The sequence below is a fragment of the Phyllobates terribilis genome, unplaced genomic scaffold (assembly GCF_046119375.1).
Source record: "Phyllobates terribilis strain yellow unplaced genomic scaffold, ASM4611937v1 Scaffold_3__8_contigs__length_932513732, whole genome shotgun sequence".
NCBI lineage: Eukaryota > Metazoa > Chordata > Amphibia > Anura > Dendrobatidae > Phyllobates > Phyllobates terribilis.
In genome coordinates, this window is record NW_027362763.1 from 375,314,326 (window position 1) to 375,327,264 (window position 12,939).

General features: G+C 42.7%; 1 protein-coding gene across 4 annotated transcripts in view; it reads right to left on the reverse strand.

Annotated features, from left to right (window-relative positions):
• Window positions 1-12,939, reverse strand: part of GCLC (glutamate-cysteine ligase catalytic subunit) — a 48,130-nt gene that overhangs the window by 14,327 nt on the left and 20,864 nt on the right. For 3 of the 4 annotated variants that reach the window (XM_073675411.1, XM_073675414.1, XM_073675413.1), the window contains 9 exons: window positions 6,449-6,631; window positions 6,055-6,168; window positions 5,607-5,665; window positions 5,384-5,520; window positions 5,123-5,197; window positions 2,913-3,029; window positions 2,689-2,827; window positions 1,294-1,406; window positions 1,024-1,116 (listed from right to left, as the gene is read on the reverse strand). In XM_073675411.1, the coding sequence (XP_073531512.1) occupies window positions 1,024-1,116; window positions 1,294-1,406; window positions 2,689-2,827; window positions 2,913-3,029; window positions 5,123-5,197; window positions 5,384-5,520; window positions 5,607-5,665; window positions 6,055-6,168; window positions 6,449-6,631 (1,030 nt within the window). Of the gene's footprint in view, window positions 1-1,023; window positions 1,117-1,293; window positions 1,407-2,688; window positions 2,828-2,912; window positions 3,030-5,122; window positions 5,198-5,383; window positions 5,521-5,606; window positions 5,666-6,054; window positions 6,169-6,448; window positions 6,632-9,142; window positions 9,281-12,939 lie in introns of those variants that run through there. The other variant, XM_073675412.1, reaches the window with a different exon arrangement.

The window sequence follows — 12,939 nt, forward strand, 5'->3', positions numbered from 1 at the left end:
CACGAAAAAACAATCTCAGAATCAGGGGGATCCGTTGAAGCGTTCGAGAGTAATTACCTCATAAAGTGACAGTGGTCAGAATTGTAAAAATTGGCCCGGTCATTAACGTGCAAACCACCCGCGGGGCTTAAGGGGTTAAGGGGTTAAAAAATTAAGTTTTATATATTTGGTATCTGCGTACTCGTTCTGACCTGGGAAATCTTACTACCATGCTCAGTGAGCATGGTAAATAAAAAAACTCAATACACAATTGTCGAATTGCACGTCTTTGAAGTTTCAACGCACTTGGAATTTTTTTTCCTGTTTCCAGTACGCTATATGATAAAAATCAATGGTGTCATTCAAAATTACAACTTATCCCACAAAAAAAACAAAGCAGTCATGCGACTATATAGATGACAGATTAAAAAAAAAAAAAGAAAAAAAAAGTGACGGCTGTTGGAAGACGGGGAGGAAAAATGAAAATGGTCATGGTGTGAAGGAGTTATTAGACTTAATTTCAGGCTATTGGTTTGGCCCTCCAAAACAGTCATGGTCTCATGTGGCCCCTCAGGAAAATTTAATTGCCCACCCCTGGTCTATATGGACAGTGTAGATTATATAGTAGGACACTTTTTTTTATCCTCAGCCAAGAAGATGTATACATAGGTAGTTATGGTAAAGCCAAATTCCCAACTGCCAGCTGGACATACAGATGAGCGTTTCCTTTAAATCTGATGTACAGAAGTATCATTCGCCACCTGGATGAGCCCCGAGCAGTTAATAGTATAGCGTGCTGTGCCAGTTACACAAGTTAAGTAGCACGGCCATTCCCATTACATTTTAATGGACTTCACGCAAATAGTAGACACGTTAAATTATTACTGTAGTTGAGACGACAACGGCTACTGCCGTATCCCATGAAAAGGCGCAAAAAAAACCCCAAAACATTGCTTGATGCCATCCATTAGCCAACAGTAGCCCAAATTAAGGCTTTAAAAAAAAAAAAACAAAACAAAAAAAACAAAACAAATACAAACTAACCTCCATAGGACGAAACTCTACTCTCCAACCTATATCAGAGTTGGGTGGAGGGGGCTTAAACCTCATAGTCTGCCAATTTGTCGACTGAATATTCTGGGAAGCGAAAAAAAGAAAATTTAAAGGATACATAAATGGAAGCAGCCTATCAAATCTCATCTTGTTTTCATGGTGTGCCATCTGTGACTACAGGTAAATGTATTTAATGTTTTTAGACTTGCTCAACATTATTTTTTTTTTTCGTGACTTTTTGCCATTCTGACCACACCATACCTCAAAATGGTCAGATTCATTGGCGTCATCCAGGTGTATTTTCTCTTCAAACAACGTCAAAGGATCTCTGATAAAGAGATGTGCGATGTGTTGAGCCAGGAGATGATCAATTCCTGTTTTAAAAAATAAGGTAATACAGGACTAAAATGAGTCCGTGATTAAAATGAAAGTTAGGCTGGTTTTGGTTTTCATGCGAGAGTAGATTACTAAAATAACCCCCTTTTACTCACTAAACCTAGTTTTACATTGAGATAAAATGGGTTTTCTGGTTTCAGCACTGGATGCCGATACAGTTGAAAACCATGATGGGAGAGGGAGCCGTCAGCTAACGCACCCTCTCCAATCATTCCCCCTTTGCATTTACTGTACGGATGGCTGTGTACGGCCCATTAAATTAGAGTTCAGGCACCCACCTCACCTGACGTGCGTTTCACCCCAGACGGAGAACTCTAGTGCAAAAAGCACTTTGGGTGAGGTGGGTGTCTGGACTCTATATCCCGTAAGGGACTAGCATTTACCATTTGCTTACAGTGCACATTATATATTTATTAATTCATTGGTTCTTACCAGTGTGCACATGCACTTTCTTTAAAGACTATTGATGTACATTGTGATTTACTTGTGTTACATGCAAAAAATATGTAGTCACTGCCTTTATGCATATTTTTATGTCCAGGTTCATCCACCCAATTTTTCTCATCTGTGGCGCTTCCCCTCCTTTCTTAGCATGTTTTTATACATTTTTTGTTTCATGTATTCAATAAAGTATAATTTAAAAGTTTGGCCACAGTTAATTTGCTTCATATTTTGGTGTCGGTACATTGTATAGTGACAAAGCTGCTAATCAGCGCTGGGGGCATGGTTGGACTAGGATGCACAAGGCCAGTTATCCTGCAGTGATAATCTCCTGCTGATAAAACATTGCACAGACAGCAAAAACACAGCCCAGTGACATCGCTGTAATTAGGTTTTTCCTATTGTATAGATTCCCTTTAAAGTGGACTGTCAGCACATAATGACTGTGCAAACCAAGTACAGGCGCTTAGTGCATCATGATGGGGCCAATCATTGAAATACGCCTTCCTACCTGCTCGTTTTCCACCTTCTCAGGCTCTTTGAAACCAGAGCTGTCAAAGACTAGTATGGGGGGGGGAGGTTGGGGAGGAACCTGCACTTTTGTTTGAATAGTCATTATGTGCAGACAGTCACTTTAACAATGTTAGACACTGGTAGTTTTCAGGCTCATGTTCACAGGAGCAAGTTATCGCTGCCTTTTCATGTCCTAATGAAAAGAAGCACACCGATTATGACATAAGGCAGTGGGTTGAAGGGGATGCAGATAAACTACAGAATTATAAAACAATTATTGTTATGGCTTTAAAATGAAAACATTACCCTCTCTTGTTAGCTGGCCATAGATTTCTTTATCAATAGTTAAATCGATGTCATTGTACTTTTCACCGCACGTAGACAGGTAACTGTCTATAGAATCATATCGAGATTTACTGATTCGATATTTGTCATTCTTCAGAGGCTACGGAAAACAGAAAATATGTAAATTCCACATCTGCCATAAAAACAAAAAATAAATAAATAAATAATATAGCTAGTAACTGTACCTCCAGGCCTCTTTCCTCTTTGGTGCGATCATCTACTGAGGCAGATATAACTCCCCACCTGCAGTCTATATCAGACATGTAGCCTCTGTAAAATGGCGCTGCCGCACTTAAAGCCATCTGCAAAGAAATTTTTTTTTTCTTTTAGAATAATCATGCTTCAACAAAAGGAGAACGTATGATTTAAAAGGGAACCTGCCATGTTGAAAATGGTATATGATCTGCAGGCAAAATATCCTAGCAGCCGATTAGACTGAATATGTTAGGGATCACTCACACAAGAGTATATAACACGGCCAAGTGCCGTGCGAAAAATCAATAGAACCTGGACCAGTGTTATTTTAAGGGGCAGCTCAGATCTGCGATGGTTCTCATTCCAAATCGGCATCAGAAAATCGCAGTATGCTGTGAGTGCATCTGAGAATTGGATCGCACACAACCATACAAATCTCTGGGTGCGTGTGAAACATCTGACTGCACTAGGGTGTGATATCTGCAGATGCCAGCAATGGAGGAGATGGAGAAATTACTTTGTCTCCTCTGCACCGATGCAGTGAATCTCTCATGCAAGAGGATCGCAGCACGGAGCATTGGCACTCGGCTCACGCTTGCAGCAGACTTTGAGCAGAGTGTCATTACCACATCGCATTCGATGCTATATGCTAATGTGTCCCCGACCTCACACCAGGGATTTCAATGAAAAAAAAATACAAGTTATACTGAATCTTTTCCAACAATTATACACAACATCCTGCTCAGGTTTCGCTATAACAATGTCCACACATCAAACTGCACGATTCCCCCCCCCCCATAAAGAGCAGCTACCACCATCTGGGAAACCTCAAAGTAGAAAACAAATATATAGAAAGTTACATTTTCTCTGGGATGATAAAAGCTCTGGCCTTTTAAGTGAAGGAAACCAAAGGCTCTCACAAATTTGACAGCTGTCCGAGACTTCTTGCTTCTGAATGGAAAGATACCTTTGTACTGTATGTTATCTTGCTTCATGGAGTTACATAAAAAGCAATGCACATGTAATATGGAGCAACAGAAGAGGTAAAAGCTACAGTATGTAGTAAGACAAATTGAGCCTTTACAAGTAACTATCCTTATTTCTGCAGATTAACTCTTTAGATGAAGGCATGCGTATGAACGTGCATGTGACCAGTGCAGCCAGTCACTTGACATTATGCACAGAACAGAAAGTTTAAAGACCGGTTTCAATTCTAAAGCCGTGACCACAGCAGCAGTGATGCAGCCTCATATGGCCAGAAGAGGAAGCAGAGCAACAGGTGGGGGCAGCACTGAACAGGAAGAATCAGCATAATGGCAAGTATGCATTGTGGTCCTCTCCAGCCTTCTGAAAAAAATACAATGTTGTGTACAAGTCAGCAGGATTTCCTTCAGGTTCCTGGAAAAAAAAAAAGTCCTGACGAAATTCTGCAAACAGCGAGGCAAGATTTTTTTTATCTACTAAATTTCCACACACATTTAGTCTTTTGTGTGTTGCCACATTCCAAGACCCACAAGTTTTCTTCAACAATGTAGCTGTGAAAAGGCTTGTGTTCTCCAAGATGAATTGCCGTTCTCATTGATACCATTTTGGATTGCAAACTACTTAGGTTTTCTTTGAGAGACTGGGTGGACAAATCTATAATTCTGACAATGAATGCCATACAGAAGATTGAGGAGTATTACAAACCTTTCTCACTGAAATGATGCTGAAGCCCAGTCTGCATATTAGATCGGTATGATGGATGGACCGTCCTGGGTATTGCATTATTGGGCTAACTGAACAGGACGGTCAGCAACAAGATTAAATGGCAAAGGTGTATTGGGGGCAACACACAATGAAGTAATGAATCTTATTGTGGTTACTACAACAAATACTTAATTGTGAAGCTGTTAGATCAGGACAGGAGACCCATGTTGGTCCAGGCATTGAGGGCTGTATAAGGACTGAAATTCAAGGACTCAAATTCAGCTCAAAGAGGGGTGTATGTGGACGTAGGGGAGAACCATATTGTAGATAGACAGAAATAAGGTGTAAATACTGCTCCTCAATGGACTATTCACCTGTTTTTTTGTACTTTGTAATACATCAATAACAGAACATAAAAAGGGAAAGCACTTAATTGGAACCAAAATTTCTCCAAAGGGGGATAAATGTTGCAAAAAAGTATGAAAAACTAAAGAAACAACTACAGGCTTACCACAATTGGGCATATTGTTGCTAGCTGGTCATAAAGATACCTTGCTTCGGAAATGCTGCAAGCCTGGAAAGTTACCTACCACAAGAAATAAAGTGCTTACAAGAAAAGCTCAACTTTACAAAATATACTAACACTGGATAAGACAGGATAGAAAAACAACTAGCATTCACTGAGCAAGAAAGTTCCACTGACAGATAATATAAAAGCACAGAAAACTATATACAAAATGCCGATTCCATGTCTGAGCCAAGTGTGACATACCTGAAGACAGCAGTTGCCCATCCCAAAGCCCATGGCATCCATGTACACATGATCAGGCAACGCTGCCTTAGCTCCATCACCAGGATCATTTGCAAATCTTTCAATAAATGGAGACGGAGTATTTCGGTCTTTAAAGACTACATAAGCAAAAAAACAACAAAAAAAGGCATTGTAACAAGTTAATGATAACAAAAATCACAATATAATCAAAAAGCATACTCACTTGGAACATTAATGGCCACTTTTTCACCACGCCTGTGTCGAATATTTCTGGTTAAAGTACTGTGTAAAACAAAAGCATGAGGCCTATTTGAATGCCAGTATTACACTTCAGTAACCTGAACCAAGCATTCACTAATTTTATACAGTTAACAATATCCATCTAAACAAATCCATTGTTTCATCTACGGCAGGGATGTCAAACTCAAAACACAGAGGGCCAAAATGAAAGCCTTAGACAAAGTCCCGGGCCAACCAGTATACAGGATAGTGGGCCCCACGTTGCATTCTATACAGTATAATGGGCCTCAAGAGAGTCCTCCATACAAAATAATGACCCCACATAGGCCAAATATAATCACCCTGCGGACCAGATCTTGGCATGTATGATCTAAGGGCATTAAACCCACAAGTTTAACATTACATTACAGATTATTACACCCAAAGTGTACCTAAAGCGAGGATGTTTGTTAATCGCTTCATCTGGAAAGAAGAGAGACTTGGAGGCTCCTTGTTCCACGGGAGTTGGTTGAAATTCTGGCATTGTGAATCCTGGACATCCCAATCTAAGGGCATACAATTGCTAGGATTAGTTACATATCAGCTATACTCTTAGATCTCCATTGATTTTATACACGTATGCAAGGAGTTTGTATGTTCTCCTTGTGTTTGCGTGGGTTGGTGCGGATTAGGTCTAAAAAGTGATGTTGAAACTGATGGTGCTATACATACATGTTTATTACACTGCCAAAATGTCAAAGATACGCAACGGTAATCATATGTCACTATTGTGAAGGAAAGAAAAAAAAAAAAAAAAAAAAAAAAAAAAAAAATTGCACATTTTACCTTGGAAAAGAAGTTATAGTGCAAATATAAACATTGTCTGAGAGCAGTGAAGAGGCTTCCTGGCGTCGTTTCTTCATATTATCTTCTACTGTATTAAACTCTGCCATTGTTCCTCCATAGGGCTGTCCAGGAGTTCCCTCAATCATATAGCTGCCATACTCTGGTCTCCAAAGTGTTGGATGGCTGAATATGGGATACAGAAAGAGGTATGGTCATCATTTTCCCTGGTATATGGGATTGGGGAGCTAAAAGTAAAATTTGTAAGTCTATACGATATGAATCCAATAAGTGTAGAACTTCTGGTAACAAAAGGTCCAAGACTGAAAAGGACACTGCTACGGCTGAACGTGGAAGTACCAAATAAAACAAGTAAAAAACAAAACACAAACGCATTTATAAAACAGTGAAGGCTGCAGGTTCAGAAGAACAATTAAAAAGCAACAGAAGTCAGGCATGCTAATAAGATATTGTAAATATAACAATAAAGGAAGGGGGACAAATGTCAGGCTGCGGTATTAATCATGTACATCTGCAAGTTATTAGTGTTAGATATCGGTAATTGAGACAGCAATCAACGTTCACCATCTAATAGAAGAATAGCCACGTGTGAGCAACCTTAGAGTATTTAAGCTTGGCAACTGTTCGACCACTAAGGGTCTGTTTATATGGACCAAATAGTTAACCTCATTCAGGGGAAGAAGTACGTGCCCCTAGAGACAAATTTCAGCCAAAGCCCAGGTGAACTATAATAAACCTAAACTTTACAAGCTAATATCTGTGCAATGGAGACGAGAAATTAAGAGAAAAAACATTTTACTCAGTCCTGCAGCCATTATTCATACCTTGAGATTATCAAGCTCAAACTGGTGAAAGGTCCACTTTACATACCTTGTGGATGGCATTAGGAGTAAAGGCATAGGGTTGATTCATCAAGACTGGCATAGAGCAAGTTTGTGTTACACCAATCCTGACTGAGTACATGGCAATAAACTCATGAAGAGGGGCACACCATTTAATGAATTCAGAGCCTTTGATTAATTCGACAGGGGTGTACCTACACTGCTGCCCATTTAGGAAGAGCAGATCCAAGAGGGTTTGAAAAATTCCAAAGATGCTAAAACTTTTGCAGCTTTTCATGAATCAGCCGCTTAGTTAGCTACTGTTGGCCAGACAAACCTTTGTAGGATAACTAATACTCTGCTTCATAGTGTAATATTACAGAAAGAATCTTGAGAAACTGCTCTCATGGGCAAGAGCATGGCAGAGGAATTTTGATACATTTAACTTAGAGCACTTAGGCCACAGTAATGATATTTCTGCATAGAAATATACCATACAAATATTGAAAGAGCACATCAGTCTCTAGCAGTATATGAAAAAAATGAGGGGAGTGGGTTACTCAATATAATTACCTACATATGAATACCAAGGTATTCACTACACCACTCAAAATTAATAAAACTAATTTGACATTTTCACAAAGTTAAAAAAATTTTTTATAAACATAATACACAAAAATGAGGCATCAAGTAAATAGTAATGGTAAATCTTAGTAAACAGAATCCGTATTGACCCAAGTAAAACAAGCAAAACCACACTTGTAAAAATAAGTGTCACAGCTTACCCATAATGTAGTATAAAGACAACCATGACGCGCGTTTCGCACAGGTGCTTTCTCAAGGGGAGTGTCACTATCTTATAGAAGTGAATACTGATCCTGTTTACTAGGATTTACCTTCTCTTTACGTGATCCTTCCTCTTTGAGCCTCATGTTTGTGTATTGTGCTTTATAAAACATCTGTCAGCAGGATTGTGGTCAGTGAAGGCACAGTGGTCAGTCATAAGAACATACAGATGAATATGTAAGCTGAGCACCAGATAGAGCGCCCCCTACAGGCCACCCTGGAGCACGAGCATATCATTATCTCCAAACTGAAAGTAAAGATTACACAAGAACCACAGGATGGTTTTCATCAACCCAGGTATCATTTTAATCAGTGTAAGGTCGCCCACCTGACAGTGTATGTAGTTTACTGAGCACTATCCTGCTGACAGGTGTGATTTAATTTTGTGTGAGAGTGGTGTAGTGAATACTTTGGTATTAATCTGTAGGTAATTGCATAGAAATATAGTAGGCATTGCAGAACAAGAGAAGGACTTGGGTATTCTGGTTACAAATAAGCTAAGCAGCACTCAAAGTCAGGCACCAGCTGCAAAAGCAAAGAATATTAAATCCCAGTGTAGTATTACCCTGGACCATAACTTCAATATGGGATTCAGCACCACATTGTAAAAATAAGATTAAAATATTACATCGGGTTGGAGATCACTTATGACAAAAGGCTAGAAATCCTTCTCAGCTTCCCTACTTGCTAATGATTCTTCAATCATTAGCTGACCTTTGTGCCCACACAGGATAACACCAACATGACAGGTTTACACATGCCCCAGCTGTTTTGTTTATTTTTCTCTTTACTACACAGGCAATTGGTTGTATTCTCTACTCCTTCAATAATGAATGATTTTCTATAAAAATGTTTAGCCTTTTGCACTCCTACTTTTGTTTATGTTATATCAATTTGATCTACATGCATATTCTATGTTACATTTATATAAAAACTACACGTCACACTTTATATAGTCTGCTGCTTGAAAGGGGTCCAGTCATAGGACTGAAACACCAAGGTTACTTACCGGTAGCCGGTTTTTCCTGAGCCCATGACAGCACACCTTGAGAGATAGGATAAGCCCCACCAAGGACAGGAAACCGTCTGAAATAAAAGGGCGGTACCTCTCCCTCGCTTCAGTTGTTTACAGAGCATTGAGAGGACCTCCCTAAACAGGTTAGGCACATAACCAACACCACAATATACATATACACACCACCCCAAACAGTGCACACCAGGGTGTGAGAAACATAGAAAAAATAAGGGGGGGAAACTACGGGTGCTGTCATGGGCTCAGGAAAAACCGGCTACTGGTAAGTAACCTTGGTGTTTTCCCCTCCCCCATGACAGCACACCTTGAGAGAATTTTGGAGAATTTATGAGCACCCTAGGGAGGGACCACCGCCTGAAGTACCCTTCTCCCAAAGGTGAGATCAGAAGAGGATAGATCCAACCGATAGTGCTTAAAGAAGGTGGATGGTGTAGACCAAGTAGCAGCCCTACATATCTGCTCGATCGAGACGTCTGCTCTCTCTGCCCAGGAGGTTGCAACGGCTCTGGTGGAATGAGCCCTCACATTGTCCGGGGCTGGAACCCCTGTGGACGTATAGGCTAAGCAAATGGCCTCCCTGAGCCACCTAGAGATGGTACCCTTGGACACCCCGTGACCTTTCCTACACCCTTGAAAGGTCAGGAACAGAGAACAGTCTTTCCTCCACAGACTAGTCATGTGAATGTACTGTAGCAGGGACCTCCTAACATCTAGGCTATGGAACCTGACTTCCCCTGGGTTCTTGGGATTGCTGCAGAACGAGGGTAGCACAATCTCCTGACTACGGTGAAATCTAGATACCACCTTGGGAAGGTATGCTGGATCTGGCCGCAAGGTGACCCTATCCTCAAAGATTTGTGTGTAAGGAGGATTAACCGAAAGGGTCTGCAGATCACCCACCCTACGGGCTGATGTTAAGGCCACTAGGAGGATGGTCTTAAGGGTGAGAATTTTTGGAGAAACCTTGTGTAGAGGTTCAAATGGTTCACTAGTAAGAGCGTTCAAGACTAAGTTCAGGTCCCAAGGAGGAACACCCAAGGATCTAACCGGTCCTGCTCTGGCACAGGACTTGATAAACCTCGAGATCCACCTATTCCCAGCCAGATTACAATTGTAGAGTGCTCCCAAAGCTGAAACTTGAACCTTAAGGGTCCCTGTAGCTAGACCCAGGTCCCGCCCCTTTTGCAGAAATTCCAGGATTCCTCTGATCGGAGGTTTGCTCGATAGCGGGATATCTATAAACTCTAGGAATTTACCCCAAACCCTGCTATAAATCTTAGTTGTAATTGGTTTTCTGCTCCCCAATAAAGTAGAAACTAAGCCTAGTGAAAACCCCTTGCTACTCAATAGCGACCTCTCAAATTCCATGCCGAAAGATGGAACCCCCTGGCCTGGGCATGGAATACTGGTCCGGCCTCTCTGGTAGAATCCAGGGATCCGACACCGACATTAGCCGAAGCAGAGAGAACCAAGGCCTCTTGGGCCAAAAAGGGGCTATCAAAATCACCCTGGCGCCTTCCTCCCGGATCTTCCTCACCACTACTGGAATCATCACTAATGGCGGAAAGGCATAGGCCTTCCTGAACCCCCAAGGAATCTGGAGGGCATCTACAGCATGGGGATTTTCTGCCGGATTTAGGGAGCAAAATCTCTGCATCTTTCTGTTTGCCCTTGTGGCGAACAGGTCTATGTCTGGCTGCCCCCAAAACTGGACAATCTGATGGAAGACCTCCGGGTTCAACCCCCACTCCCCCTGTCTTAGGGTATGGCGGCTTAGAAAATCTGCTTTCACGTTTTCTATCCCCTTTATGTGAAGGGCGCTGAGGGATAGGAGGTTTCGCTCTGCTAGACCAAGGATCCTGTCTGCCACCACCATCAGAGGGCGTGACCTTGTCCCTCCTTGGTGATTCACATAGGCTACTGCTGTCCGGTTGTCGGACCTGACCTGGACATGGTGATTTTGGATGTGAGGGAGGAAGCCCCTGAGGGATCTTTCTACGGCCCAAAGCTCCTTTAAGTTTGAGGATGCTCCCCCCTCGTGGTAAGCCCAGTGACCCTGTATTGCGAGTTCTGCCAGATGACCCCCCCATCCGGAACTGCTTGCGTCGGTCGTAATTACCCGATCTACTGGTCTGGACCATTGAACGCCTGCGGTTAGATTTCCCCTGACTGTCCACCACGAAAGGGAATCTACTACTTGTGGGGAGAGAGAGAGAGCCTGCCTTCTAAATGCCCGTTGCAGGACCTCTGTGCTGACAGGACCTCCCACTGAAGCCGCCTCATATGCCCCTGGGCCCACATTACTGCTGGGAGACAGGCCGTCATAGAACCCAGGAGGGACACTGCCTCTCTCAGAGACATCTCTGGAGCTTGAATGGCCTTTGAGACTAATGCAATCAACCTGCAGATTGTCCTCTGGGAGGAAGCAGGTTTGGCGACGAGAGTCTAGGATTAGACCCAGAAAGGTCTGAGTCCTGGAGGGGGTTAGTCTTGATTTTTGGAAGTTTACTAACCACCCCAGCTGATGCAACACTTCCGTGACCACTAGGAGCTGACTGGAGCAGTGGGCTTCTGTATTCCCTATTATCAAGAAGTCGTCTAAATATGGCACGATCACTACATTCTTGATCCGTAGGAAGGCTGTCAATTCTGCTATTAGTTTCGTAAATATTCTCGGGGCAATGGAGAGGCCAAAGGGTAGGGCAGCAAACTGAAAATGCCTCAGCTTCCCCTGAATAAACAGGGCTACTCTCAGATACTTCTGATACTCCGGATGGATTGGGACGTGATAATATGCGTCCTTCAAGTCTATTACAGCCATAAAGCAGTTGCGATGTAAGAGCTTCACTGCCGAGCTTACTGACTCCATCTTGAAAGTCTGGTTTTCTACTACTTGGTTCAGACTCCTGAGGTTGATGATGGTCCTTAAGGACCAGTTTGGTTTTTTTATCATGAATAGTGGGGAATAGAACCCCCTCCCTCTCTGTGTTGCTGGTACTTCGAGAAGGACCTGCTTTCCTACTAACTCTAACACTTCTGTTTCCAGGGCTAATTGTTCTTCCTGGACCTTTCGTAGGGGGGTAACCACAAAAGGTCCGCCAGGGGGTCTGGCTGAACCGGATCTTCAGGCCCCCACTGATAATTTTCAGAATCCAGGGGTTTGCTGTTATCGCATCCCAAGCTGGAAGAAAGTGGGAAAGCCTTCCACCCACTTCCAGCCTGGCGTCATTGGGAGGATCTCTTCGAACTCGAGGATGGTCCTCCAAACATGTAGCCCGATTCTTTTTTGGACTTGGCTTCCCATTTCTTTTAGTCTCCCAGAGGACAACCCCGGTTAAATTTTCTCCTCCGAAAACTAAATCTTCTTGGTTCCCCCGAAAATCCCGGGAACCCTTTAGTTTTATCGCCTGCTTTTTCCAACAGGTCTTCTAACTTTTGGCCAAACAGGAGTCTACCATCACATGGGAGGGAGCACAGTTTCTGTTTCGAAGGTAGGTCGCCTGGGCAACCTTTGAGCCACAAGGCCCGCCTGGCTGCGTTGGATAGTCCCGCTGCCCTAGCTGACAGCCTGACCGAGTCAGCTGAAGAGTCGGCCAGGAAGGCCGATGCTGTTTGTATTAGAGGTAGCTCTGCAAGTATTGCCTGTCTGGAGACCTTTTTATCTTTAAGCTGGTCTTCCAGCTGTTGGAGCCACACCATCAAGGACCTCGCCACACAGGTGCTAGCCACCGCTGGTTTTAGGCCACCTGCCGCCGCCTCCCACGTGTGGCGCA